Below are 27,693 nucleotides of genomic sequence, written 5' to 3'. Positions count from 1 at the left end.
CTCTCTACATATTTGGCTGAATGTATAGAGTTCAGCATAAAGTATGCCGACTACAATATTTAGAATCAGTTTTTGTTCTCTTTGAAATAGGTGTCAGACATAAAACCCAAATTTGTACCCATCCTAGAATTCAAAATTATCAAGTTTGAGCATTACAGTTTATTTTCTTCTGACATTGGGAGACAAATTTCTCCTGTGCCGTTTTGTGATCTCTATGGAATTTTTTTTTTTTTTTTTTGGGGGGGGAAGCTATGCATAGTAATCTATCATTTGACTTGTGGTTTTGGAATTGGTGAGAGTGTTCCAAATACTATTTTTGAAAAGATACTGCATGATGGTTGTTGTATGGGTATATGTAAAAGAGCCTTAAAAATGCAGGTTTCAGTTATAAATTTGTACATCTGTAGCCATATTGTGACTTTAATTCTGTCAAAATGTACACAAAGCAATCCAGCCATTTAAAATTGCCCATCCCCAAAGTAATTATTTTTTACTTCAAACAATGAAATTGCTTTATTTTTGAATGCTGTCAAAGCTACTACATTTTAACTGTAATTTAACTGTAAATGTAATGTTAGTATCTTTATACAGCTGTGGGAAATGGAATTCATGTAATAGATCTTGCTGCTTTTAAAAACAGCCTGCTACATTACAGGTGAAATTGGACATGCACTGTGAGGCTAATACTTGAAAGAATGTGGCCTTATTTTATTTTAATAACATCATGTTATATAGAATGCTGACCCTTATATATTTATATGACTGTCTTCCACCTGTTCTGTGTTAGAACAATCCTCCCTCTAATGATAGGCTGGCTTTTAAAAATCCTTCTGGAAGATGTTATCTTTCACTGCACTCTGAACTTTTAAAGATTGCTTCATTTAAGAATACATTTTTGTACATATTTCACAAATGGTTGCTCCCATACCATATATGTTTAGATATACGCTACTTAATTTCCACAATATGCTACTTCAAATGCTAATTGATAGTCCTCCAAACATGCATAATTTTTTTAAATGTTTGCTGATGTTTTATAATATTTTATCCCACAGTAAGATATTTAGCCAATTAAAATGTTGTTTTGCCATACTCTCAGGTCTTGATATTTAAGAAATTAAGCCTTCTAGAATGTTACAATTTGCAGCAGAAATGCAGATCTTTACCCATGACATCGCTGCTTTGATCAAAGCAATGGTTGAGCATCTTTTTTAGATTAGTCATGGCACATGTAGCAAATTACTGTTGAAATCTAAGAGTTACCTTGATAAAATGTGCAAGAGTATGAGGAAGTTAGAATGAATGACTGAAAGCCACTGAACACTTTTAATTTACAGGGTCTTAGAAAGGATGGATTTAAGAGTAAATTTGCACCAGATCTGTGGAGAGGTTGTAGTTCTATTGATAACAGGAAGCTGGCTTAAATAATAGTAACATCAAAGCAATTCTGGAATATCAAATATTATTGAACACTGAATGGGATTAGACTTCTCTGTTGATATCTTTATAGAAAGTATACATTTTTCATCAAAAGAGTAACTCCAAGTTGTAGAATATTTGCTTTGAGGAAGAGTATTTTAGAAAACAAGATGTGTTTTTGTGTGTGTATATAGATGTACACATTATATGCAAATCTGTGGATTTCCTTAATATGTAAAGGACAAATGAAAGCCTATTTTCTTATACTTTGAATAATATGGTGTGTGTATAACCAGCACTGACTGAATGGCATATATATTGCGAACACAATTGCATTTTTTGTGAAATAAAAATAACTCTTTAAATATTATGACACTCTTGTATTTTTGTGACTATCCTGTGTTTTTACATAAGTAGAGGTAGTTCAAACCCATTATTGAGCCTTCATTTTTATTTTATTTTTAATCAGGTCTCTCTTTAGAAAAAGAGACTTTCTAAGTCACAGATGTAATGCATTCATTTTATGTTTATGGGGCAATTATCTTTCACTATTGTCTTTTGTAGAGGCATTTCTTTCTATTCTATTTGGTAGTTCTTCCAAGTGTTAATATGAGACCCACAAAGCATTTTCCCCCTTTAAGTTCTTCAAATACTGCTTCACTTTTGGATTGAAAACGCATATCACTGCTTTCCCGTGCTTGGGACTTTGGATGAGCAGGAATTGCAGAATTTCACGCAGCATGGCCAAATGTGGGAGGTTTGAAAGTTCTTACACATAACAGCATAAGGAAAGATGCTAAAATTGAAATGTTTGGTGTAGTTTCATTCTAGAATTAGCATTGAGCTGCTACAGTGGTGTACAATTTTTCTCTGTCCACATAAATTCCCTACACCCACGTTTATCTAAAAATTCACAGCTTGTACTCCCATCACTTTTGAGAAGGAAGTATAAGTAACAATATCTTAAAATATTAGTGAACTGAGTTATAAGAAAGTCACTGATATGTGCTATCACTCCGGGTGTTATACTATTCACATTCTCTATACTCTGAACTATTCACATTCTGTATATTCTGAATATTTATTATAAACCCCCAGTCACCATGAATCTAGGGATAAATTTGAAGACCCGGGTTAGGTGTTATGCAGCAGATGAGATGTGATCTCACAAGGGATGTGACCTGGTATAATTTCCTTTTTCTTCAATAATTCCATGAATCTAAATGCAACATTGCATCAAGATCTCTTGACATTCAGTCTGGTGTGAGCTTATTGCCTTCAAATCCGACAACTTATTGACTAAGGACTGCCTAACAAGTATCCATTTTCCAAATGGCTTGGAAAACAAAGCTGAAACAGCAAAGCATGTTCACTCCCACTGAAGTTTTCTTGTGTAAAGTGAGGCCGACATAATTATTGCTGCTTTGAGATATATAGTATATAAATTTATTAATAAATTTGAGGTCAAAAGCAGTGGTCAAAAGCAGGGATTCAAAAATTTTTACTACCGGATCTGTGGGTGTGGCTTGGAGGGGCAAGGCATTGTTTGGTGGGTGTGGCTTGGGAAGAATACTGCAAAATCCCCATTCCCTCCCCACCCCACTAACCTGTTTTCTAGCTCCATTCTCCTATGCAGGGCAACAAGAGACGACCCAGCCAATCAGCTGGAACTCAGGAGGCAGAGTAATAGATGGGGGCTGGGCAAGTCAGAGGTGGTATTCCAAACTACTCAAAATTTCCGCTACCAGTTCTCCAGAACTGGTCAGAACCTGCTGAATACCACCTCTGGTTAAAAGGCAGAAAAAAACTCACCAGCCTCTTATCCTGGAAGTAAGCCTTGTAATAAGTAACTACCAATTTGCTATCTTTTCAGGTCATCCAAAATAACTGTTCTCATTCTACCTAAGGAGAGATGATTTCATCTAGGAAAATTGTATGACTACAGTTTCCAGATCCAGAAATGGTGACAAGAAAAATAATATTTGTGAGGAGGATGGGACACATAGTTCCTAAATTCTTTTTTCCCAGTTCCAGAAATCCTCCCTGCATTAGCAAATACAGGTTGAGTGTTTCTCAACATAATTTAACAGCTTTTAAAAATGACTCCATGCAATAAATCTGAAAAAAGAAAACCCTAGCTTTCCCTCTTAGCATCCCCTTCTATCTCCAGCAAACTTTTGCACTCCCAAAAAGTTGACCCTCTGACCTATATTTTTAGTAGATTAAAGTTCATGATCTTTGAAATCAAAACACAAAAGCTGTGTTTATACATGACATACTTTTCCAACAGTCAACTGAATTATAGTATGTTAGATTTTGGGGGGTTACTATCAACTATTTTCACAGTGTCAGTATGCACATTACAGTCTAAAAAGTGATTGCCAGGATCATATTTAATATGTTCAATAAACCCCGTTGCAGCTTTGCAAAGGTAAATGAAAAGATTTATTCCTGTTTTATATATTCTGTCACTTTGGAGACGTGGGTGGTAGATTTGTTTTCTCTACACTTTTCTTACTGTTTTGTAATCATGACAAAATAAGGACAGAAAGAATTTGACATCCTGTGTGGCCTTCATGTGAACCACACAGGAAGAAAAACCACATTTTATAGCCTTGTTCTACCAAGATCTGATAACTGTGTTTAATTATCGTTATAACATTCAAACCAGCATCACTGAACCTAAATGTAAAAATAAATAAAAGTTCTCTTTTTTTCCTTTCAAGTGCTCCCACCTGGAAATGATAGTGAGCCAACCTAACTTCTATTTCTTACATTACTCTCCTCAAAGCGAGTCATTTTCTGCACCTGGAAGAGATGATGTAGTGACTGGATGACTGATGGGAAAACTTTAAACATGAAATGCTTGCACTGCAGTTATGCTAGTCAATCAGAAATAAACAGATCTGCTTTCCACAGGGAGAGTCCCTTCAACTATCTGAAATCTCTTACCTCAATATTCTTTTTCCTGAGTGTGTGTGGTTTTCAAATGTGACTCAAATAACAGATCATTGTATACTACAGTTAAGCTACTTGGCTTTTTAAACTTGCACTGTGAGTTTTCAAAAGTTATTCAGATTTGCACAAGGATATACATTCCTTAATAAACTTAAAGCAAAAGAAACTCTGCTAAGGATGTGTGGGGGAAACCATCCCTTCAGTGTTATTGAATGGGATCAGGACCTCAGTTACAAATTGTTAACATCTGCCTTTCAGCACTCTTAAACTTAAAAACAAGATTATTCAGTAGCAGCATACAAGTTTAGCATTTTTCATCTCCCAAAACTCTCTGTGCATTCTCCTAGCATTAATTCTGTAAGCAAGGTATGTTTGGCAAGTTTGAAGGCAATGTTTTGTTCTGAATCTGAAGTTTTCTCCTTTCACTCAAGAGGTAAGCATTGGTCAGCTAAGGTAGCCTTTCATTTAATACCCTGTTTCTCCAACAATACGGCCTCCCCCAATAGGAAGTCCCAGCATGTTTTATAGGCATGAAATGAAATTAAGCCCTCCCCTCAAATTAAGGCCTATATTAAAACATGCAAAATGGGGCGGAAATGGCAGGGGGCTTGCCGTTAGGAAGTACTTTTGTTGAACACCCGGATATGGTGCTGCCTGCGTTGACCCTGATACAAACTGCCCCACCAATGCCGAGGTCAACATCCAAGCCATCACTGCCCGCCCTAAGATGCAAGGGGGGAATTAAGTCACCCCCAAAAGACGGCCTGGCCGTTTTTTCGGGCTCAAAAAAAATAAGACCCGGCCTTATTATATGAGAAACACGGTAGTTCCAAGAGAAACTCTTAAGTCTGTAGCTACCTTTTGTAGCCTTCATACATTTCTTGACAGGGCAGTAACTGTGACCATCTGGTGAGATCTAGTGACTCAGAAGAAACAAAAAAATCACTTTGAGTCTTGCTTCTGAAATTTATAACAAGTTCCCACTTGATAACTTATATTAGTACCTTGTTTTTCTTACATTTCTTTCATTTTTACATGCACAAACAGCATATATTTCATATACCGTGTGATCTTACTATTTTTTATTCTTCCAGCATCTCTTGATCTTAGAGATCTGGTTTAGCTCCATTATCTGATTTACAGGAAAACACTAGTAAAACAGAAAATGGCTTGAACATAAGTTCTCAGACCAGTTCCTTGATCAGTCAGCAGTAAGGCCACATGTAAACCTGTCTTTTACAATGTTTCTTTTCAGTCACCTGCATGTTCTTCCACACTACATACATTTATTATATGAAGATATGCATGGAGATATAAAATATAAGCTTATACAAAATATAATGTGCAGTCAGTTTTGATTAGTACATAGTGTGACCCCAAGCATTGTAATTGTGGTTTATAATGCATTAGTGTGGGATGATAATCCAGGCATTTTGATTTATAAACTATATATTTTTTGTCTTAGCATATTAAGTGAATTCCATGAAATGGCTTAGAACATTGTGTGAACAGACTTATGCTTGTTTCTAAAGCCTTCAAACTGATGCTATAGATCAAGTTGGTTTAAACTAGGCCTGAGGAATTTGAACCTTCCCCAATATTGCTGAGTATCCACTGCTTGACAGCATAGTACAAGATGGTAGGAGCTGTTACTCACTAACTTCTGAAAGAACACCTATACTTTTTTGAAAGAGTGAGGGTCTGATAGTTAAAAGATATAGGATGCAAAATAACTATCCCATATTTAAATTATTAAATTAATTCCCCCATTTCTTCTAAAGACATTAATATAAAGCAGGTAGACTTTCCCCTCTATTTAATCTCTATCGACACTCTGGTTGGTAAATACTACATAGTTTAATTAGTTTATGGCCTAATACATATTTGAGCTCAGATCCCATTCCAGTACTAACTCCTGCCAGGCTGTTCTTCATTGTCTTATGCAACTAATTTTGCATATAGCTAGAACAAATATAACCTCTCATTAAAACCAAATGTTCCCGCATTCTGATCAATTGTTTTTGTAGACAAATCCAGCAATGTTGCATTAATGTGCCTTTCAAATGAAACAAAAAATACGGTATAATAATAACCTAAATAATTGGGTTCACTTTCATTTGGGTTTCAAGAAGCGAAGTTTGAGGTATGGTTACATGATTATACGTATATCTTTTGCATGATCCCTATTAAAAAGGGAACAGGCTTTTTTCACTGTTTCTTTCTTTCCTGATGCTATCATTCATGCCCTTCTGAAACATAAAACCACAATGCCTCATCTAGCCATACACGTTTGTATGCATTTATATATCCGGATGTATATGTTAACTCCTGGACCTTCAATATCACATTTCATGGAGCTGTTTTACTCCTCCACATGGTACATATTTCTATTTCAACATTTGACTATATTGTGTATGTTTCACATAACAAACCATGGGGCATTTTAAAAAAGCAGGTTTTTTAAAAATTACATTTAAATGCTGGCAGATTTGGAGGAGATTGTTTTGTGTTTTGGGGTAACAGTAAAATGGTTGCTATCCAGGTATGGAACTGTATGTGACGAGTTGCTGAAATGCATAGCTAGTTAGCTACATATGTAGATACTGTACATATATCTAGCTATCTTATATTAGTTTAAATGCTTCTATGTCATCACAAATGCTTATGTTCTAGATAGATAGATATGGATATTAGTATTATTAGATTTTTATCCTGTCTTTTTATGTATATTTTGTTCAATTTAAGGCAGCAAGCATACCTAACACTTCTGCCTCCTATTTTCCCAACAACAACTCTGTTTAGTGTATTGGTCTGGGACAGAGTGACTGGCCTAAAGTCACCCAGCTACTTTTTCATGCCCAAGATAAAGCTAGAACTCATAGTTTTGTGGTTTCTTTAATAGATATACTAAACTCTTTTCTCCTTCTACTCCTCCTCCTTCCCTTCTCACTCCCTCCTCCTCCTTCTCAGTATTCTGAGGCATAATTACCCATTCACTTCAGCAAAGTTTCAAATATTAAAAACAGCAACAAAGTGGAGCTCTGTGACCTGATGTCCAGTACCCTCAGGTGAAGCTAAAGGATTAGTAATGAATAAAAGTGTTTGCATTGTTTTTGCTTTGCTGTAATAATACTGTGTTTTACCTTACAAATCTTCTCTATTTTTTTTCTTTTCCTATAGAAAAATACAGCTATTTCGCTCTTCATTTAAAAAAATCAAAAAGCCAAATAAATCACAGGAAGAGAAACATGTTCCAGGGAAAGGAAAAGAATCTCTGCAAAGACCTAAAAACTGTCTATGATGGATAAATCTATAATTATGATTTTTAGTCTCTTCATATAATTAAGAAATAGAGTTCATGCCATTATTAAATATGCAAAATATAAGAGGCAAAGATGGAAGATATTGATAGTAAAAATCTTTTGATGACTTACATTCTTGATTAAGAATGAATGAACAAAGAATATTTGTTTCAATAACAAGTACTGTTGTTTTAAGTACATTTTTAAAAACATTATTTATTAGGTTTATATCTCGGGATATTTGAGGAGCCATCTTACTCCAATGAGACTGGTCTGTAACACTTGCTCCAGCAGAAGGGTGATGCTGTGGACCCCATCAGCCAAGGAATTCCGACTAGTGAGATCAAGTAGGAAAGCTTTTTCTGCTGTGAGCCTGACATTGTGGAACATTCTACCACTGGAAGGGAGAACTGTTCCCACCTTTCTGCAATGGTATCAAAACCTAATTTTGTCAGTTGGCTTGGGGCCCTAAAGGGGTGGTGGTTATCACTGGAAATGGTTGATGGAGTAAGAAGATGTCATCCCCTTGTCCATCTCTTTGATTCTAATATTTCTATAGAGTTTAAAATTTTAATTGTTTCTATATTTATTTAATTTTTTTTGCTGTCTGTAAGAGGCCCAGAGTTGCCTTAGCTATGAGAGGGGTGGCATATAAATTGACTAATAAATAATAAATTTATTTATTTATTTAGATAATTTATATAGCCCCCTACTCACTCACAGCGACTCTAGGTGACCTACAAACAATAAAAACACAGTAGAGAAAATAATAAAATAATAATAATTAATAATAATAATAATAATAATAATAATAATAATAATAATAATAATAATAATAATAATAATAATAATAATAATAATGTGTTCGACTAGTGATTTGTGATATAAAACCCAGCACAGTTATTTCATTTGCTGTGTACACTGTCATTTTTTGTGTAAATACTACTACTAATAATTTATTTATTTATTTATTTTATTTATTTATACCCATCCATCCTGTGCCAACACACAGTCAAATAAACCATTTGATGGGCTCCCATCCCACTCTGAGTTACCCAGGCCTGCTGGCAATACTAAATAAATAAATATCCCACCTTTCATTCAGGAACTCAAACCAGTATAGCAGTATTCCTTTCTTTTACTTTTTTCTTCAATCACAACAGCACAACATAGGTTGGCCCCAAATCACCTATTAAGCTTTCAAAATTGATAATGCCTTTGAAGCTGGGCCTTTCTGTATCTAATCCAAAGGCTTAACATCACAGGATAATTAATCTTCACTCTAAGTGAGTGCAGAAGACAAAAGATGGAGCATTGATCACATGATTGTGACTACTACTTTAATATTTCACACCCTTCCTAATGTTAGTATCAAGTTATGTTCTCTTTCTAATGCAGGACTATCTATCTGCCCATACATGTTTCAAAAGAAGTCTCTTTTTCCTTGTTATGTTTCAGGAATCTTGATTTGAATAGCAGGTCATCTGTTGAAGCTGAATAACATAATATTAATGTTTATTATATATATAATAAGTTACATATATATAAATATACATATGACTTCCTTTAGAATACAGTATATATATATTCTCTCTCTCTCTCTCTCTCTCTTTCTCTCTCTCTCTCTCTCTCTCTCTCTCACACACACACACACACACACACTTACTTTAGAAAGCATGAAACACAAAGCTGTAGCAGAGTTATTCTGTTATTATCTCATGAGTGCCCTGCGCCTAATGCAAATAGAATAAATCTGGTGTGTGGGGGTCTTTTACTTTGTAGAAGAGATCACTTTCTAACTGTATACAATCACGCTCTTTCCTGGCCCTCCAGCTTTTAACCTCTACCAATTTCCTTTCATATCTTTACAGATTTTTCCCCCAATAGCCATTAGTTGATATAAATAATTTATCATCAAGGATATATACTTTTTGTGGGGAGCTCTTACCATAAGCTAGGATTTTTTTTTTTATTGTTTTGCATTTCTATATGATTTTTACTTACAGCTTTGTAAACTCTATATGTTTTAGGCTAAGTCACTACGCATGTGGCAAAATGAACATTTTTGAAAAATATTCTTTAGAAACTTTGCTGGAATGTGTGTCTATTCAGTGCTTCTTTCTCAAATCCATTCCAGGAAAACTGGTCTTGATTATCAGTGCTTCATCTTGTTTCATTAATTACAAATCATTGCCCCTTGTGATATCAGTCTCTAATATTCCTCTTTCACACTCTTTGTGCGTGTGCCACAAAATTTTCTCTTCAGATGTAGCAAACATTGACTTCTCAGGAGCGTGCTAAATTAGCTAGAAGAATTTAGGAATGGAAAATGAAGACAGAGACAAAAAGTAAATTGACAAGGCAGTTGTAATGGGTCTGTATAGATAAATATGATTGTTCATTATTGGCAGGGTGGTGGGTCAGGCCTCCATTTCACATCATAATTGACATATTATGAGACTGGCAGAGATGGCAAGCAGCCAACCTTGAGACTGTTGGAAAACGGAGACCGGAGGGAATACTTGAAGAGAGCTTAAATGGACTAGGTAAAAGGATTTTTTTTAACCGTAACTAAATCACCCGCACTAAAGGAGTGGATGCATAAAGACATACTGAAAGAAGCTCTTCCCAAAAGGCCTTAAAAGTAGTATAGTTCTCTTTTCTTTGATGTAATTATCAAATTATATTACATTGTGATATACTTGCATATAATTGAAAAATCCAAGAAATCAAATTAAAAATACTTTTATGTATTATGTATTTTTTGACATGTGTATAAAATATTTTATATACATATGTCAAAAAAAATATAAACTCTTCCTATTCTGGGAAATACTGACTAGAATTCCTCCTTTTGATATTTTCTTACAATGAATCACATCAGTATTCACATTAGTCTGAGCAATATAAAAATACTAAGTTTACTTGCTATCTCAAGCAGCTGAATTCAAGACTCAGATGTGACTTCCACGCTCCCTTGTTGTTATGCTTCTGGTTCTATCACCTGCCTTTATCCAGCCCAACATTCCAGGGTCTGAGAATTCTCAGATGATCAGGGTTCTGTACTCAATAACAACTTAAAATCAGAAGGTTCAGCCTATTTTCCTGACTTAAAAGAAAGCAGGATATATAAGCCTGAGGTTTTCTGAATACTGAATTTTTAACAAAATCCTCTCAGAGTAATGCTTAGTATACTCATTCAAAGTACTTGAAGTCCTGGGCGGCATGAAATAGCCCTGAAATTATACAGGCCATGATGTGGGAGGTGATGATCTGATCCGGCAATAAGGCAGTGACTATGTTTGTGTATCAGACTTAAGGTATATAATATGGCTTGATTTATTTGGACATGGCATGTTGTGCAAACTTGGCCATATTGAACACTGCAAATTATGCTTCATTATTTATTCATATTTGCTGAAAATATTAATATCTTCTACATAATTTTAGGTAATTTTATAGCATCAATAAAGCTCTTGAAATAACAGCAAAAAGAATCCCAACAGTAGCAAGCAAGATAAATATTTAAGATAACAAAATCGTAATTTAAAGCAAAAAAACGTGTATGTCCACCAAGTGATTTGTTCATCAGACCATAAACTAACTAAACTATGATTTAATTAGCATGCATTCTTTAACCATGCAGAAGTAGACTAACAGAAAGAGATCATATTCCTGCTTTCTTATCTTAATTTACATAATCATTTCTTTACTTGTAACTTGCCTAATACATGACTTTAAAATTCTATCATTCAATAAATCCCCACCAGGAAATGTTGCAGATTTCAGGCTTTTAGTCCTGCCAGTTGTTTCTCTGCTAACAAAGCAAAAGGAGCTGCTAGCTTTTTCACCGTAATCAAACAGTATAGGTGGTAGGAATATGGGAGAAAAACACATCCAATAATTGGTGATAAAGCATTGTCCACATGTCCACAACTTCCAGTTATATATTATTCAAAATATCAAGAATTTGATAATAAATAATATGGATTAGGGTCTCCTATCAAACTCTTCTTCCAGGCACTGCAAAATGTTCAAGAGCCCTAAAGGAGCCGCAATGCACACTGCATGTTTATAGCTATTATTGCAATGCTATTAGAGCCAACTTTGTTATGAAGTCAAATTCCCAAATTTCCTAGTAAGGTAGCATAAACTATAACACCCACAATTCCAAGCCAGTGGGAGTGGTACAGAAATTATTTGGCCAGCTGGCAGTGTAACTGGGCAATAATGAAACAAACACACTATGAAATAAGGACACAATGGCTTTGGCAAGCAAGATTTCTTCTTGGCAGAAAATGTCAGGGACACAAAAAGGAATCTAGAAAAGAAATCAGCACTCTTAAAATAAATTAGGTAATTTAGGATCTAGACCTCTATTTCCAATCTGATCAGAACTGAATCAGTTTGATTCTAAATATGGACACTATCTGACATCTTGGCAATTTGTTCAGATTTTTTTGTACAGATTTTGCTCTTGTGTACATGGCATATTATTGTACTGTATTATGATCAAAAGTGTTTGGAAGGTTCTCTTAAAAGTATGGTTCTGTGTTTTTACAGGATGTGGGGTGTAAAAAAGAAGTCATATAACTGTGAGAGATGTGGGAATGACTTTGTTAGCCGTGCGGCTCTGAGGTATCATTTTCATGCTAAACATCTTGGGAAGATTCATTGTGAAACATGCAGTGCAGAGATGTTATGGGAGGCTCCTTCACGTGACTCAAAGGTAAGCTGGAAGATGTCACTGTATTCATTTTTAAGTTCTGTTGTCACTGAATGACTTTATTAAGTACTGTATTTGGAAGTGGTTTTTTTGGGGGGGGGGAGCGGGAGGGAGGCAGAATCAGAATACTCAAATGTTGAAGAAAGGAACTTTGAGAGATCTCCAAGCTCCTTAGCAATCTCTTTGTTTACCTTGAGTATCATTCTTTCCCTAATGTTGTGGGTCCCATCCCCTAGGGAGATACTGTACATCTGGCGGGCGGGACCCAGAAGAAGGGCCTTCTCTTGGTGGCTCCCTCTTTCTGGAACACTGTTTCCTCAGAGATTAGACTGGCCCCCACTCTAACACTCTGTCAGAAGGTACTGAAGATGTGCTTCTGCCAGCTGGCCTGGAGAATCCAGAGTGGGACGGAGCCCATTAAACGGCTTGTATGAATGTGTGTTGTCGCTGGGGTGAGGGTGTGTGGGATTATTATTTTATTATTTTTCTTTTTATTATTTATATGTTGTTTTTATATCTGTGTAAGCTGCCGTGAGTAGGCAGCAATATAATTTGTTTAAAATAAACAAACAAATAAATAAACAAATAAATAAATAAAATTGTCCTACTAGGATCTGTTTGAATAGAGATTCCCATACAACATAGCAGTAAGCTGGGTGGGCTGCTACGGGTTCGCCCGGGTTCAGGTGGACCTGTTGCTAATGTTATGGCTGGTTTGCCGAACCGCCTTGGGGGAGGATGTGTTAACAGTATGACAGTGAGGAAATTATAACTTTGCAACCAATTCTTTATTTATAATGTTCATGGGTCTGCAAAGCAAAGGAAAGCTGCAGTTTCATTTATTACTTGATGACTGAGCAAGTGGTCCAAATTATGGTCACTAAATGAGGACTAGCTGTAATTCCAATTGATACCTGCTGCCTAGGAGAAGATAATGCCTCTGTTTAAAATTTATAAGCTTCCCACAAGTGTCTGGCTGGTTATTATAGAAATAGGATATTACCTTGCCATGGCTTTTAATCTACCTCAATAAAATTTGTAATTTTGTTATGTTTTCTGTTCTTCAAGTTGTTAATTTCTTTGAATCCTGATCAGTATTAATTCATTCATATCGTGAATTTGTTTAACAGGCGGAGCATGAAGTGGTGCTGGTGAACAATCAAAGGAGTTGCTGGAATATAACACTGAGAAGGGAAACAAAATTTGTGGCCATGGGAACAGCCACCTCTTGCAGAATGTGCTGCAAGCAGTTTGGATCAGTCCATGCCAGGGAACACCACGAGAAACAGAAGCACCACTTTACAGCCAATAAAAGAGGTGATATTTTTATTTTGAATTTTAGCTCTGAGATCTTTCATTGCTGAAGGTCTCTGTGATTTCAGTTCTAGTTTTTAAAGTTGCTCCATACATTACATTTTTCCTACAACAATGTATGCAAATTATGACCTTTCAAAACCACTATAAATGTTACCATGAAATTATAATATTTAGTACAACAGCAGGGCAAACTATTAAACATATGTTTGCCATATTCTCTAGAACACACAGAGTCTTCTAAGCAGTTTCCTTTATTGTTCCTCACCTACAGACAGAATCTTGCCAAACTAAAGCAAACTACTTGCACCATACTCTGAGAACTTCTAGGATGGAGCTATTTTGATTCTGTTCCTCCCCACCAAACTATCTAAACTTTGCTGTCTTTTGATCCTCTGGAATGCAGTCCCTTCCTCCTGGAACCCAGACTACATTCCCCTACATGTTTGGCTGTGTAACAATTTCCAATGGCCATCAATTGAAGAGTGACCATTTTCTCACATGAGCTCTGACATGTCTCCATTTCCCCCCCCCTTAAAATCTATGTTAGGGTACTGATGATAGCAGTAGGCATCAAAGGTGTTACTAATTCAATGCAGAATAGCCATGAATAATAAATTAAGAAAATCTGTAATTTGTCTTGATTTTTATATTTATATTTTTGGTACAGCTCAAATGGCCACTAACTTTAAGCCTCAAAGCTTCTTGGAGTATACAACACCAATGGAGATAAATACATTTGTGAAAGAAAAACTCAGAGCCAGTTTGGGTCCTGTAAGGCAAGCCTGTACATCAGAAGTTGAAGGCATTATTACATTTATCAAAGAAAATTTTCCATTGCCAATAACTTCCACTATCAAGGTATTTATATTCGCTATGCATTTGCCTTGAGACTGATCACAAAAGTACATTCTTATTTCCTATGAAAAAGTTACTCTTTTTATACCTGGCATTCCATATTTTACTAATTGTCCACATAATTGGATTAGTAGGTTTGTGTGCAAAATATATACATTAGTTTCTCATTAGTATCATCCATTTCATATTTTTTCTTAAGAGTAATGCTTTGCAGTGAGAGTGATCTGTTATAGGAACACTCCATTTACTTAGAGAAATGTATGCATTTTCCCCTTGGATAGAGATTTTGCCCAGGATATTTTAGTATGATATTATTACCACCTGATGGAATATTTGGATATTCTGTAAATTACCAATCTGTGGCCCTCTCATCAAATTCTATTGCCTAATAGCCTGGCTCTTTCAATCTCATGAGATTTGAAGCAAGGACAGGCTTGCATGTGTCAATGTGGCTATGACTGAAGTGAATATGGCACCTGAATAATTCCTTCTTTAACATTCAGATATGACCCAACCCTGGATATGATTTATTATGACAAAAGTTAAGAATTAGGTAATATTTATTTGGAAGCAGTGTATACTTGTTTGAATAAAATGCAGCTTCTGCATCCTTTGAATCACTATTGCTTTGTGAACTTTTGAGGTCTGTGGTGTCTAATTCAATCAAATGTTTTAAGGTTTCTTCATACATTATATTCTTCATCTTAATCTCTGTTTAAGGAAAAGTGCATGTGGAATTGATTTGAGCAAATGTGTTCCATTCACATGTATGCCAGTGATCTATTATGCATATGGAAGCAAAATGAATACATACATGGGCATTATGCAAGACAGCTATATTGTATGTATTATCTGTAAGAAGCAATCCAACTGATAAAGCAGATGATAGTCTTGCATCCCCAGGCAATTAATTTTATAGATCAATGATACATGAGATATGTCCTGGGAATATGCCACATTTCATTCAGTAAAGCTTCATAGTTAATATCCTGTTTGGGATAAAAGGTGGTAAAGCCTATGCATAACTAGTGCATTTAGCTAACACTCAGTGGTAAAATCAAGATTCAGAAGATTGCAAAAGGCTAGACTGATAGGGAGACCTAGTCATCCACTATAGATCCAGAATTCAGGAGAATAGAGCTAACAGAATCATGGCCAGATCATTGGATTCAAGAAACTTTCTTTAAGTCATACAAGAAAGTCCCACAAATCCATACCAAAGTAACACGTTGATTAGATTAGACCTACTAGCAAGGTTCCACATTTCAAAGAATTCTTCACCAAGGAAAATTGTTAGAAATGCACAAAAATAGGGGAGGGCTAAAGAAAAAATGTGTGGCAATATATCATATTGCGCTGAAGTTTAATGTTAGACTAAACTACTGAAGTACCTCCAGACATATAAATTGAGATTGTTAAGTACATGAGTGGTGCTGGATTACACAAAGAAAAGCAAATAATAACTGCTCCCTTTCAAAAACCAAAATAAGAAAAATTGCCGGTTCAAACCAAAATTGTTTTCTAAACTTCATGTGATACTCAGATGCTTTGATAGTTGAATCAACAAAGAAATTTACATAAACAAGTTTTATATAATTCAAGATGTTGCTCTAAATTTAAAATTAATCAAGTGTATTCTGAGAGAATATGCCTTCTTAATGACAAGAAGGCATATTCCCTCAGAATACAAATCTAGCATAAGGGATAGAAAACGGTCCATTTCTATAGTATCTTGTTGAATAGGTTAAATTCATCTTTTTCCAAATTATGTAAATAGCAGAAGTAACTGTATACTACTCAACAGGAACAAAAGTCCATATTGACACGGCACTGTTAATTGAAGAAGTATAAATAATTGTAAACAAAACTTGATAATCTTTGGATATGCTGGGCTATGACTAAGACAATTGTCAAAAAGCTAGACAATAAGCCTTTATATGGCTTATTCAGTTATAGTCATTCACATGACTTACAGCAATTATCTGTAATGCTAGTGAGTATATCTTTGGCATTACAAGATAGCCTGCATGATGCACCATAGTGCTTTGCAATGGTTGAATTTGGATATCTCCAGTTCTAAGTTGTCTCTTTTGGAGTTGAGGTGAGATAAAGTTCCTTTGTTGGGGATGATAGTAAAGAAAAACAATCCCCTTCATATTTGATCTCTGTTCTTAGAGTAATCATATTATTAAAGGAATTTAGACATATGGCACTAACTACTCTTGGGAAGGTGCAGTAATCCTTTCCATAAGCAGCTTATTGTGATGCACCTGTTTTCTGCTAATAGCCTAAAATACTGCAAGTGTGCTGCTGGAATTTATGTTTTGTTGTTAAAATATTCAAGAGTATGTGGATTAAAATAAAGTATTAACCATCTTTTTTGGGGTAATATTCCATGCAACAGGGTGGTTCATATGTGAAAGGAACAGACACCCAAGACTTTTCTGATGTGGACATAGTTCTTTTTAGCAAAACTTTTTCCAGTTTAGAAGACTGCCAAAGGACAACTCCAGAGGTCCTAGAAGAGTTAGGAAATTCCCTGATAAAATCCTCATGGACAAGCAGGTTTGAACTTACGCTGTACTTGTTTCATGTTCTTTTGTCTTCTACTTTGATTCTCCCTGCCCTCCCCTAATTACTGTACAGTAAAGCTGTTACATTAAAGCCTCATTATATATCTTTTACTTTCTTCCTCTTTTAAGGTTAGTCATGCAGAAAAGGACAAAGTTTTCCTTGAGGTTCTATTTTAAGTGTTATAAAAATCATCATGGTCACTCATTTGACATCATGCCTTGCTATGACATGTTTGCATCTGTGTTATCAACAGGTAAGATGTGGCTATTATTTGGGAAAGTGATTCTCCTTCCTCTCACCAAAAGATCACTACTGGGAGCTCTACATTAGTGTTTAGATCTAAATTAATGCATTATTTCCAGGTGCTCACAATTTGTAAGGTTTGGTTTTGGTTAAGATCTAAAAGTAAAGTAGGTCAAAGCAGCATCATTAGTCTTATAGATTGCTTGGTGTTAACAGGTCCAAAAGAGAGCTTTTATTACAAGCTATACCTTTGCAGTGATGATGATAAGATCCAGCTGTATACCATGGCTTTATTGAAATACCAAGTTGAATTTGTCAAAGCATCAACAGAAATGGTGAAGGATTTCATACGTTTAATGAAGCACTGGTTCAAAACTTCATTTGCTGAACCAACCGAAGAAAATAAGTAAGTTGCTTAGCATCTAAAGTTCATATTTTTTAGATCTTCATATTTTCATGTTTTCCAGCTTTATAATAGGAAACACCTCTAACACAGTTGAAGTGTGATTTACAGATTTTTATATATTTTTTCCATATCCAGCCCCAAACGATGGCTAATTTGTAAATTAGAAAACATAAGTCAAAATCTTGGTGGCAACAGGAGAAATATGAAAATGGAAGGAACAGTTAACAAATTGAAAATTAAAAACAAAATGACATTTTGTTGTTGGTTTTTAGCATTTTGGGGTTTTGACTTTTGCTATTAACCATTCCTTGCGATTGAAACTTCTCTATCTGAATCTCTTTCTGTGCATTTAGGTTTCGCAGGCTTCCTTCCTCCTATACAATTGAGCTGATCACCATTTATGTCTGGGAACTGGCTGGAAAGCCCACCTTTTTCAGCTTTGTACAGGGGATGAGAGCTGTCCTGAAGCTTTTGACTCAGTATCAAGAGATATGTATCACATGGCACAGACACTACAGACCAAATTTTTCAATTTTCCAGAAAATGTTTTTGAAGCAAAGCAGGTAAACAAGGTTTCTATATATTTGACTGTTCTTCATTTATAGATCCACTCTAACAAACAGGAGGAAGGACTGGGCTTCTGATATTTTATCAACTATGGTCTCATTAGTGTATGGCTTCTGTTTCATTTACGGAGCACAATCTGCTTGCTCTATATTTCTGGGTTTTGTTCCAGACACATTTTTAATAGCCATCTGAAGGATTAAGCTATTGCTGCAGAAGGCAATACTGTACCAATGGCACTTGAGAATGAACAAGATTCAGGAAAGGGATGAGCAGGGAGAATTGGAATTCTAGACTGGATGAGAGGGGATGTATGCAAGTGTGAACATTAGCAGTAGATGGACTCAACCAAGTGCCTTGTCGCATGTCATATTTGAATGGCCAATAAATAAATATCACCTGCCCATATAGGATATTTTCTTTCTCTCTTAGGCCATTTGTGCTGGATCCTGTTAACCCAACCTTCAATGTGTGTGAAAATAGCAATGCTTGGGATGAAGTAGCCCACGTGGCTAGACAGAGTCTCCTTAAGCCCCTCTTCAATGGCATAGCAGCAAAGAAGCCTTGGCTTTTTACAAACAACTGGTGAATTCAAGTAGGCCTTTATTACAATCAGCAAGGTCTCCTACTGCTAGCAGAAAGCCACCATATGAAAATGAAATTTACAGACAAAGAGCCAGGGCACATATGTATTTTACTTGCAATTTCCTCCCCTTTTCAAAAGTACAATAGGAGGGCAGCTGGTGAATCAGAGGAGGAGCTGCCATAAATTATGACCTTTTCTTCTACTCCACATGTCCACAGATAGATGCATACAGTTTTTGTTTCTGTGACATTCCACCCCATGTTTCCAAGGTAAACATCGGTTTAGATTTGGTAAGATAAGAAATGGCAAGAGAGGAAAATTTAGGTTGAAAGCAACTGGCAACATTGAATGCAAATTAATGGGCTTGGACTGACTGCTTAGAGATTTCAGAAAACTCATATTTAAACATATGTCTAAAATAAAATCAGATAAACTTCTGTCCTCCTCTGAACCCTTCTATTTTATTTTCTGCCTTGCAGGAGGCAGATTAGTTTTCTCCCTGGGCAGACTTGCTTCTCTTCTGACATCTTTGACATCTCATTACAAATTTAGCCTCAAGAACACTTGTCCTAAAACAAATCACAGAATGAAAGAAGTCTTACAATAAGTTTTTATGCCCCAGAGAAATAAGCAATCACAATAAGTCTCTTTTTTCTGTGTTTTACATGTATGCAAAACATTCATTTGCTTTATTTTTGGAGAAAGTTTCAGAACACTTTTACAGAATTACCATCCAAATTTTACATATGAGGATGATCAAACAGAATACATTAAGGAAATACCCAATAGCCATTTTTAATGATTATTCCTTCATTTGCCCATTCTTCTAATTCTGTATAGACAATGGATCTTATTTTAATACTAAAATAATTTGCTGTAGCAAGCACAAGGATGACAACTGTAGATGAACACTTAAAAAATTCACCCAATTTACTTGGTATGCTACTATATAGCATTTTGTGTGAATATAAGGTTGTTCACAATGTTGTGAATATAAGGTTATTCACAATAATACAGTAATATACATAACTCTGCATCTGACAATTAGAGTAGATTGTCTGGACTGTGCTTGATGAACAATATATTGTGATACAGAAACAGTGAAGAGCTAATCAGCCATGCTTACTGCTAAACCAGAAATCCATGATAAATGAAATGCTAGTAGCACTGAATAGTTTTACTTGAAGGTCTTAAATTAAGCAATCATAAAAGCAGGTTGAAATTCAGTTGTTAAAGTATCATTGTTTCATGGGAAGATAGATGGAAAATCCTGTTGCAGGAAATATGCTGAATAATTCTAAATTACTGTTTTCAATACATGCGATTTTGTTGTGGTGGTGGTGACAGTCAGTTAAGCTGAAAACACCTGAGAAGTGACTCCAAAATGTTTTGGACTTAGCATGAAAACAGCACCTCTTTGCTATTCTTGCAGAGCTATCAGTCTTTTTTGAGGCTTCTGTGCAATCCTGAAAAAGGATGCATCTGCTTTAAGGAATCTGAATTTGAATTTCTGCAGTCCAGACCTGGTAGCTATACATTTCAGTATTATCCTGACTCTTCCAGCATTGATTTGACATTGTGTTGATATAGCAGCCAGTATTACCCTGCTAAGTTTTTGCAGAACCTGTTTCTGTATGGGAACTTTGAATAAGATGTATAGTTATTTCAACTGCGGTTCAAAGATATTGCCTTCTTTTTCTGATTTGCAGAGGAAAATAACATAGTTAGCAAACAGTGCAGTCATTTGCAGTCCTTATTCAGAGGCAACAAGCTTGACATGTTATTTCCCTAATTTGTTTAGCAAATTAGACCAAAGTTGGCTTCTTTCAACTACCTGAGATATTTTTTCCCCTTTCTTAGGTCAAAATAAATTGATATAGATTTGCTACAACTAAGTATATTTTAAAATTATCTCATTGGTTTTTTGAGAACATGTCACTATTTTTAATATGAAAACTTTATTGTTCTCCATTAAAAAAGACTAATAAACTTACACATTTTTGTTTTTTGCATATTGCAAGGATACTACTTTTCCCCCAAATGTCTACCCAATGAATAATTATTACACTGAAAGCTCTGATCAACAATACTTAACTAACTGTGCTTCTTCTCAAAGAATTTAGAAGCCTAAATGCTATTACTACTTAAACAGCTACTATAAAAGTCCCTCTGTCCATTCTCAAATTGTATTATGTCCGTTTTAAGCATTGCCCATATGATGAAAGAAGGATAAACTGAAGTCTACGTCTTTTCCTTACTTTCTGGGAACGTTAGTTTGATATACAAGGACTCCTTTTTTTTTTTAACTTGGGATACTTTCTTCTCATCAAGGAGGCTTTCAGCTTAGTACATTACACGGTACACTAAGTAAGGTAAACAGTTACTTCTTATTGATCTGAATAATTAAGATGCAGACACACAATAATCCCATCTCTCAAATGTAGGCTAACGATACCCACTGAGGGCTAGGCTCATGCGATCATCATTTGAAGAGGTAGTTGCAGAATCGCTGTACAGCTGACTCAGTGCCAAGCCAAGGATTTCTTTTTTTTCTTTGTAAAACCTCAACTCTTGCCCGGCTTTCCTTGCTTCTTCGAGCTCTCTAAGTGCCACTTGTAGCTCTTGTGATATAATGCCCGGAATTCCTTGCTCTTTCATGAGCCAGTCCAGTGCCATATGACTTCTCATTCGTTCATCTAAATTGTATTGGGAATAATAGGAAATCACTTCCTATGACCCACCCACCCCAAAAAGAAGAGTTAGCAACCAATATAGCAAATTAAACACATCCTAAAATATAGATGTTGGAGAACCAGTCAACACATCCCACCAAAGAAACATGCCATGAACTGCAGGCCTAGTTGTGTAGGAGCTTTAATGTGAGCAATTACGAGGGCTGTGAGCCAGTCTAGTGTAGTGATTAAAGGTACTAGGCTAGAAATTAGAAGACTCTAAGTTCTAGTCCTGTCTTAGGCATGAAGCTAGCTGGAAGATTTTGGCCCAGTCACTCTCTCTCAGCCCTAGGATGAAGGCAATAGCAAACCATTTCTGAAAATATTGCCAAGAATACTGCAATGTCAGCCATATGACATGGACCAGACCAAAAAAGAAGATCCACATAAGGCTAAAAATACTTTATTAAGGTTGGCTATAATACCAGAAACCTGCAGGTCTGCACTTCCTTCACCTGTCAAGGTCACCTTTTTTTTTTTTACTGCATAGATCATCACTAACTTGAAGACACACCCAAAAGCCTTAGGTTAATGTACAGTAAGGACTGAATTATTTTCTAATGTCATAAAATTAGACATTGTACTTAAAAGATCTTAAAGCCCTTTTAATTATTGCTCTCGTATTTCCATACCCATTTGTTCATGATCTGCCATTTTGCATGCTTTTTGTCTATGTATAAAATGCATCACCAAATGGTGTTCAGGCTTGTGTTGAGAAGGGCTGCCATGGTTCTTTAAAAATGGGATATTTTATGCTACAGAATTTACATTTCAGTTTTTCATGTAGATACAGTATTAATCGAATCCAAGCTCTCTCCGAGTGAGTTCCTCCTTACCACTTGACCATCAGCAAAAACTGAAGTTAGTTATGATTGTTAATTAACATAGTAATTACTTAGAGTAATAAAAATAAAACATATTTATTGGATTGTATGAGATATTTCTCAGCATATGTTTAATATGAAATGATTTTGCCTACTGAATTCTGTTTACTACCAACATAAGCCAGAACAATCTATTATTGAATCAGAGATTTCTTGTGTTTATTTAATTGTTTAAATGTTTGGTGTTATTTGTGTATGTTTTACATTGTTTCTATGTGTAGATCTTATTCATCCCATCCCAACACTTGCCCACAATTTCTGATTATACATTTTTACAACATTTTTCTTGGAAGTTTCTGTCTCCATATTGTATTTTCAATGATTGGTCTCCTGAGCTCTGATGCCCAGTTCATGCTCCAATGTCTTAGATGCAACACTGATTACAAACAATGGCAGTAGAAAAGCGGTAAATTTAAATATTTTCTAGCGATGGGACTTGAAAATTGACAGTTGGTTGAACCAGACCAACCACAATAAATGACTTATAGAAAAGAGGAAGTGCATTAAACAGCAGAACTTCAAGTAGACTTTTCTAAAACAAATGTTGGGAATAACTGACAATTAGTGTTGCATTTTAGAAGGCTACTTACTTGCCGAGAACACTTAGTTTCACGCAGGGCTTTAAGGCTTCCATTCCAGTGCAGAAGCTGAAACACGATCATAAGCTCCTAGGGGGAAATGGGGTGTGGAGGGGAGATAACAAGGAGGATGCATTCAGAAGCCTAGGACTAGAATCTGATTTCAAGCCAAGTTTAAAAAAATGTATAGAGTTTTATTAACAACTAGTTACTGGACAGCATTTTTAAAGTGAAAATATTGCAGGATTTGGCATGCATGCAATGGATTAGATTCAAAATTACACTTCTGCAATTCCATAGAAATACCTTTTGGTCTAGAGCAGTAGAATTAAGTGCAAGTCTGTTTTTATAATAGGTGGTTTAACTCTATAGACCTCTCCTTTTAAAAGTGGCTTTAGTTCACTGCAAACATAAAATCCTTTTTCTGTTAATGTTGTACTATCATACACATTTATTGGAAGTGCATCCATAGAAATAAATCACTTTTGAGATGCTACACTATTATATTGCCTTTTACTATAATAAATTAAGTAAATATTACATAAATAAATATGTTTTCCCTCTTACTTCAATGTAATGGTTGTTGAAAAAATAAGAGTCATGAAGCTATTGTGATAGAACCATGAGTGTTGTAGTTGGATTGCCACAGGCCTTACACAAAAAGAAATATTTTCAATGGTTCACTCTGCAAAAGTTTTGTCATTTATTCCAGTAAAACACAGTCTTCCCTCGGTTTGGATATTTTACTCTTAGCAACAGGAACCCAAGAAAATAGAAACCAAGAGCAAAGCTGTAAGAGCTAAACTTTTAAAGGAAGTTTGTTCATTGGACAGACATGGTTAGAGAGATGGAGCATCAAAAAGAACAACAAAACAAAATACTACATATAAAAATCATCCTGTATATCTTGAAAATTCTGGACAAATGAATCACATAAAGGCCACCACAAATACCTGGAATTCTAGCATTGTTTTCCCCATGTTTGATTCTAGCATATAGTGATATGCTCCAATACTTGTGCTTGGATCATCTGCATCATTTAAAGTACCCTTGAAAGGAAAAAGAGATAAATTAAAACTGAATTATGAAAGCTCATTTTAAGCAGAGAAAAAATGTATTCAGTATTTACACCTCATGTAAGCATGAATCTTTTCCAACAAAAGCAATGTGATACTTTTTATGTAAAGTATACACATTATATAAAAACTAGTTTAAGCCTTAATTAAGTGTACAGGTAGTCCTTGACTTACAAATATTCATTTAGCAACTGATCAAAGTTACAATGGCACTGAAAAAAGTGACAAGACTGATTTTCACTCCTCTGACCGTAGCAGCATCCCCATGGTCACGTGATCAAAATTCAAGCACTTGGTAACTGGCATGTACTTATGCACTGTTCCAGAGTCATGTGATCACCATTTATAACCTTCCCAGATAGCTTCCGACAAGCCAGATTTGCTTAACAACTGAAGTAATTTTGTTAACCACGGTGGAAAAAAAGGTGATAAAATGGGGCACAATTCATCTAATAATTGTCTTACAACAGAAATTTTAGACTTAATTGTGGTTGTAAATCAAAGCCTACTTTACTTTCTTAACATTTATCCACATCTTCCTTTTGTATTTTAAAAAAGAGAAATTACAAGAATTGTGCTGTTAGAAGTTGTGGTCTGATATAAGGTAGTTGTGGTAGATCTGATTTTCAATTTCTCCTGGACAGCAGCAGATTTTTAAGCAAATATTTTCCATAAATGAGAGAATCTACCCAGCCTCTTCAAGGCCAACAAACCTAGCTAACATATTGCTTACTTATTTAGTACATGCAACTTTCTGACTGGAATTGTTATAGTAACTTAGAGAATAATAATGAAACAGATCAGAGGTGTTTGCAGGAGGAGTCAAAAAAGTCAAGATGGAGGCTGGGACCAGACATTGAAAGCACAGCCCTTTTCATGTGTAAAAAATGGGGTGTGTGAATGTGTGTTCACAACCACTATCTTGACCTTTGCCCTGGAAGAGGGGCTAGATGAGAAATGGAATTGCATTTATATGTATTTATCTCTTCCCTAATATGTATACAAAAACCTGGTGTGAGAAAGCCGCATGTTTGTGGAAGGGATAATACTTGCTGGAACCTTCCTTTGCTCTCTCTCTGCCTTTGTTCTCTTTCTTCCCTTTTTATGAGGGCTTTAAAGTTCCATTCAAACTATTGTTGTACGTGGACTTGTGGCATTTGTCAAATTCAACATGAAAAGAGTGAAGATTCAAATTAAATTATGAGGGAACTGTTATTTCATGGCTTCTTTCATCCAATAGCACATCTTAGCATCATAGAGCCACATCTGGGGGAGTTGCTTGAATCAAAGCTTTATACCCAGTGCTATTGTTTTCCATTCTGTGGGAACCATATGAAGATGAAAATACTTGCTGATTTTATTTTCCTTTTCTTTTTTTAACAATCTTTCTGGAGAAGCTGTGCAAAGCTGAACAGAGCATTGTCCACAAAATGGTTTCTGCACTGGAACTGTTAGCAGATTTATAGCTTTGGAAATGCAAGAACGTGAGCATGCTGTTGCTACAATATTTATGCTGGCTTTTAAATATCCCTGAGGACAACGGCTTAGAACTCTGGGGTTTTAAGCTTTTACCTTAGAAAATTTCAATTGAAAAAAGTACATATTGCATGAAATGAATTCTCTTTTAAAAAGTCACATATAAATTAATAATGGCTTAGTTTCCCCAAATGTGTAGCATTGTTCTCAAAAATGGAACGAGATGCTTAAAAGCCTTTTTCAGGATTTGTAAAGAGGTTTAAAAAGAGGGTGTACTTTCACTTGCAGACCTCCTCTATAAATTCACCATGATGTTAAACAACTTTCTCCATCTACCTAGAGTCATACAAGCAAAATGTTTAGTAGAGAAGGAAGAGTGTTATCTATTTTACCAGGGGGCCACCCCTTTCCAAGTAATTCCAGTCCACCTGTTCCTTTCCTATCAAGAGTTTCTTCCATACAGAGGGAAAGATTTCATGAGGTTTGTTGGAGACTAAAGTAATTTATTCAGCAGAGGTCAGCATATTTATTTTCTTCCTATAATTTTTGTTGCATTATTGATTAGATTATCCACATGCTTTTACTGAAATAGATTTCTGCCCCTACTACTAATAACCATAAGATATAATATGGCTCCAGCAACATTATCTTTTCCCATCAATCACAAATTCATTAGATATACTTCCATCATGATGATGGGTATGGAGAGAAGATGAATTCATTGTCTTTCCTTCTGGTTATTTTGTCTCTCCTTCTGGTTATCACAGAGATTGGCAGGAATAAAGTCTGCCTATTGACTCCATAATTAAAATGAGCAACTTTTTCTTATGTTGTGTTTGAATTGCACTAAATTCAAATGGTTGGGGTGAGGACTATAGTGGTTGGAAAAGTAATGTAAAAGGGGTGAGATTTTCTGTTTTATGTGATCTTTCTTTTTTCTTTTTTTAAGGGGGAGATTGATCCTTCCTTTCTTCCTTTTCTTCCTTCCTTTTCTTCCTTCCTTCCTTCCTTCCTTCCTTCCTTCCTTCCTTCCTTCCTTCCTTCCTTCCTTCCTTCCTTCCTTCCTTCCTTCCTTCCTTCCTTCCCCCCTCCCTCTTTCCCTCCTCTACATGAGTCTCTGGAGTTATGACAAGGCATTATAAAGCTTCAATTCACTTACTCTTATATGTATAGGGCTTCTATATATACAGAGTTAATTGTCCTTTAGAAATATTTGTAACACCAAAACCAATATTATATATTTCTCTTCTAATGTTTACTTATGCAGCATTAAAAAACTGGAATCTTTGGCTGGCATATAGAAAATTTATAGGGATGTCTAACTGAGGTTTAGAACTGTTCGTAGTCTTATTTCAAGGAAAGGAATGGATTTAGTGTTTAATAAATCCATAATACAAATAGAATATTTTTTAAAATCTCTATATTATATATTATAACCTGCATTTACTTGGTGTTTTTATATCTTTATAACTAAGAAATATATATAATGCCTGTTCAAGAAGAGCATTATAATTATTTTAAAAATTATCTATTAATAAATGCAGAAACTTCCATGATGTGACACAGTAGCTGATGACAACATACAGTAACTGTAAACCAACACATGAAAAATATGGAGGTAACCCCAAATGCAGATGTTAACATCTGATTCTGTTTTCTGTTTCACAAAAGCTCCTGCCAGCTTATTTCCTTGCCAGAGGCACTTAAATAATAAAGAAGAAAGGACAGAAATAAAGGAAAACAAATAAAAGGGCTCAGCTAATTCATACTTCTGTTTGAGCCTGACTGACTTTCCTTATATTTTATAACTCATTTCAAGAAAGTATATATTCTCTGAGGGAATGGCAGGATATAACTAGACATTTTAAAGCATTTGTCTTAATAACATTAAAATTAATTGATACATTAAGTACGCATGAGTGACTATTGAGTATACATTTTTTCTTTCTTTCATTGGTTCAATGACCTAGTGATCGGTAAAACAATATTTCTAGTTT

General features: G+C 35.3%; 2 protein-coding genes across 2 annotated transcripts in view; one reads left to right on the top strand and one right to left on the bottom strand.

Annotated features, from left to right (window-relative positions):
- Positions 1 to 11,919: 11,919 nt before the first annotated feature.
- Positions 11,920 to 19,618, top strand: LOC113414189 (2'-5'-oligoadenylate synthase 1A-like). The gene is made up of 9 exons (XM_026670946.2): positions 11,920 to 12,035; positions 12,243 to 12,408; positions 13,536 to 13,722; positions 14,390 to 14,580; positions 16,982 to 17,142; positions 17,280 to 17,404; positions 17,611 to 17,800; positions 18,154 to 18,363; positions 18,797 to 19,618. Exons 2-9 carry the CDS (start codon positions 12,244 to 12,246, stop codon positions 18,951 to 18,953), a joined length of 1,386 nt encoding a protein of 461 aa, XP_026526731.2. The 5' UTR covers positions 11,920 to 12,035; position 12,243; the 3' UTR covers positions 18,954 to 19,618.
- Positions 19,619 to 19,632: 14 nt separating this feature from the next.
- LIX1 (limb and CNS expressed 1) overlaps positions 19,633 to 27,693 on the bottom strand; it is a 33,718-nt gene continuing 25,657 nt past the window's right edge. The window contains exons 4-6 of the mRNA XM_026671353.2: positions 24,098 to 24,193; positions 23,157 to 23,234; positions 19,633 to 21,680 (exon numbers count right to left, since the gene is read on the bottom strand). Of these exons, the coding sequence (XP_026527138.1) occupies positions 21,396 to 21,680; positions 23,157 to 23,234; positions 24,098 to 24,193 (459 nt within the window). The 3' untranslated portion in view covers positions 19,633 to 21,395. The remainder of the gene's footprint in view (positions 21,681 to 23,156; positions 23,235 to 24,097; positions 24,194 to 27,693) is intronic.

The sequence above is a fragment of the Notechis scutatus genome, chromosome 2 (genome assembly GCF_049901735.1).
Source record: "Notechis scutatus isolate UNSWTSFEM ecotype Mainland chromosome 2, rNotScu1.2, whole genome shotgun sequence".
Taxonomy (NCBI): Eukaryota; Metazoa; Chordata; class Lepidosauria; order Squamata; family Elapidae; genus Notechis; species Notechis scutatus.
The sequence above is the reverse complement of the archived record's forward strand: the minus strand, read 5'-3'. Positions and strand labels throughout refer to the sequence as shown.

Coding starts and splice junctions, on each gene's coding strand:
- LOC113414189 (XM_026670946.2), top strand. CDS start 12,244: ATGTGGGGTGTAAAAAAGAAGTCATATAACTGTGAGAGATGTGGGAAT. Junction 17,801..18,153: donor GAACCAACCGAAGAAAATAA/GTAAGTTGCTTA, acceptor CTGTGCATTTAG/GTTTCGCAGGCTTCCTTCCT. Junction 18,364..18,796: donor ATGTTTTTGAAGCAAAGCAG/GTAAACAAGGTT, acceptor TTTCTCTCTTAG/GCCATTTGTGCTGGATCCTG.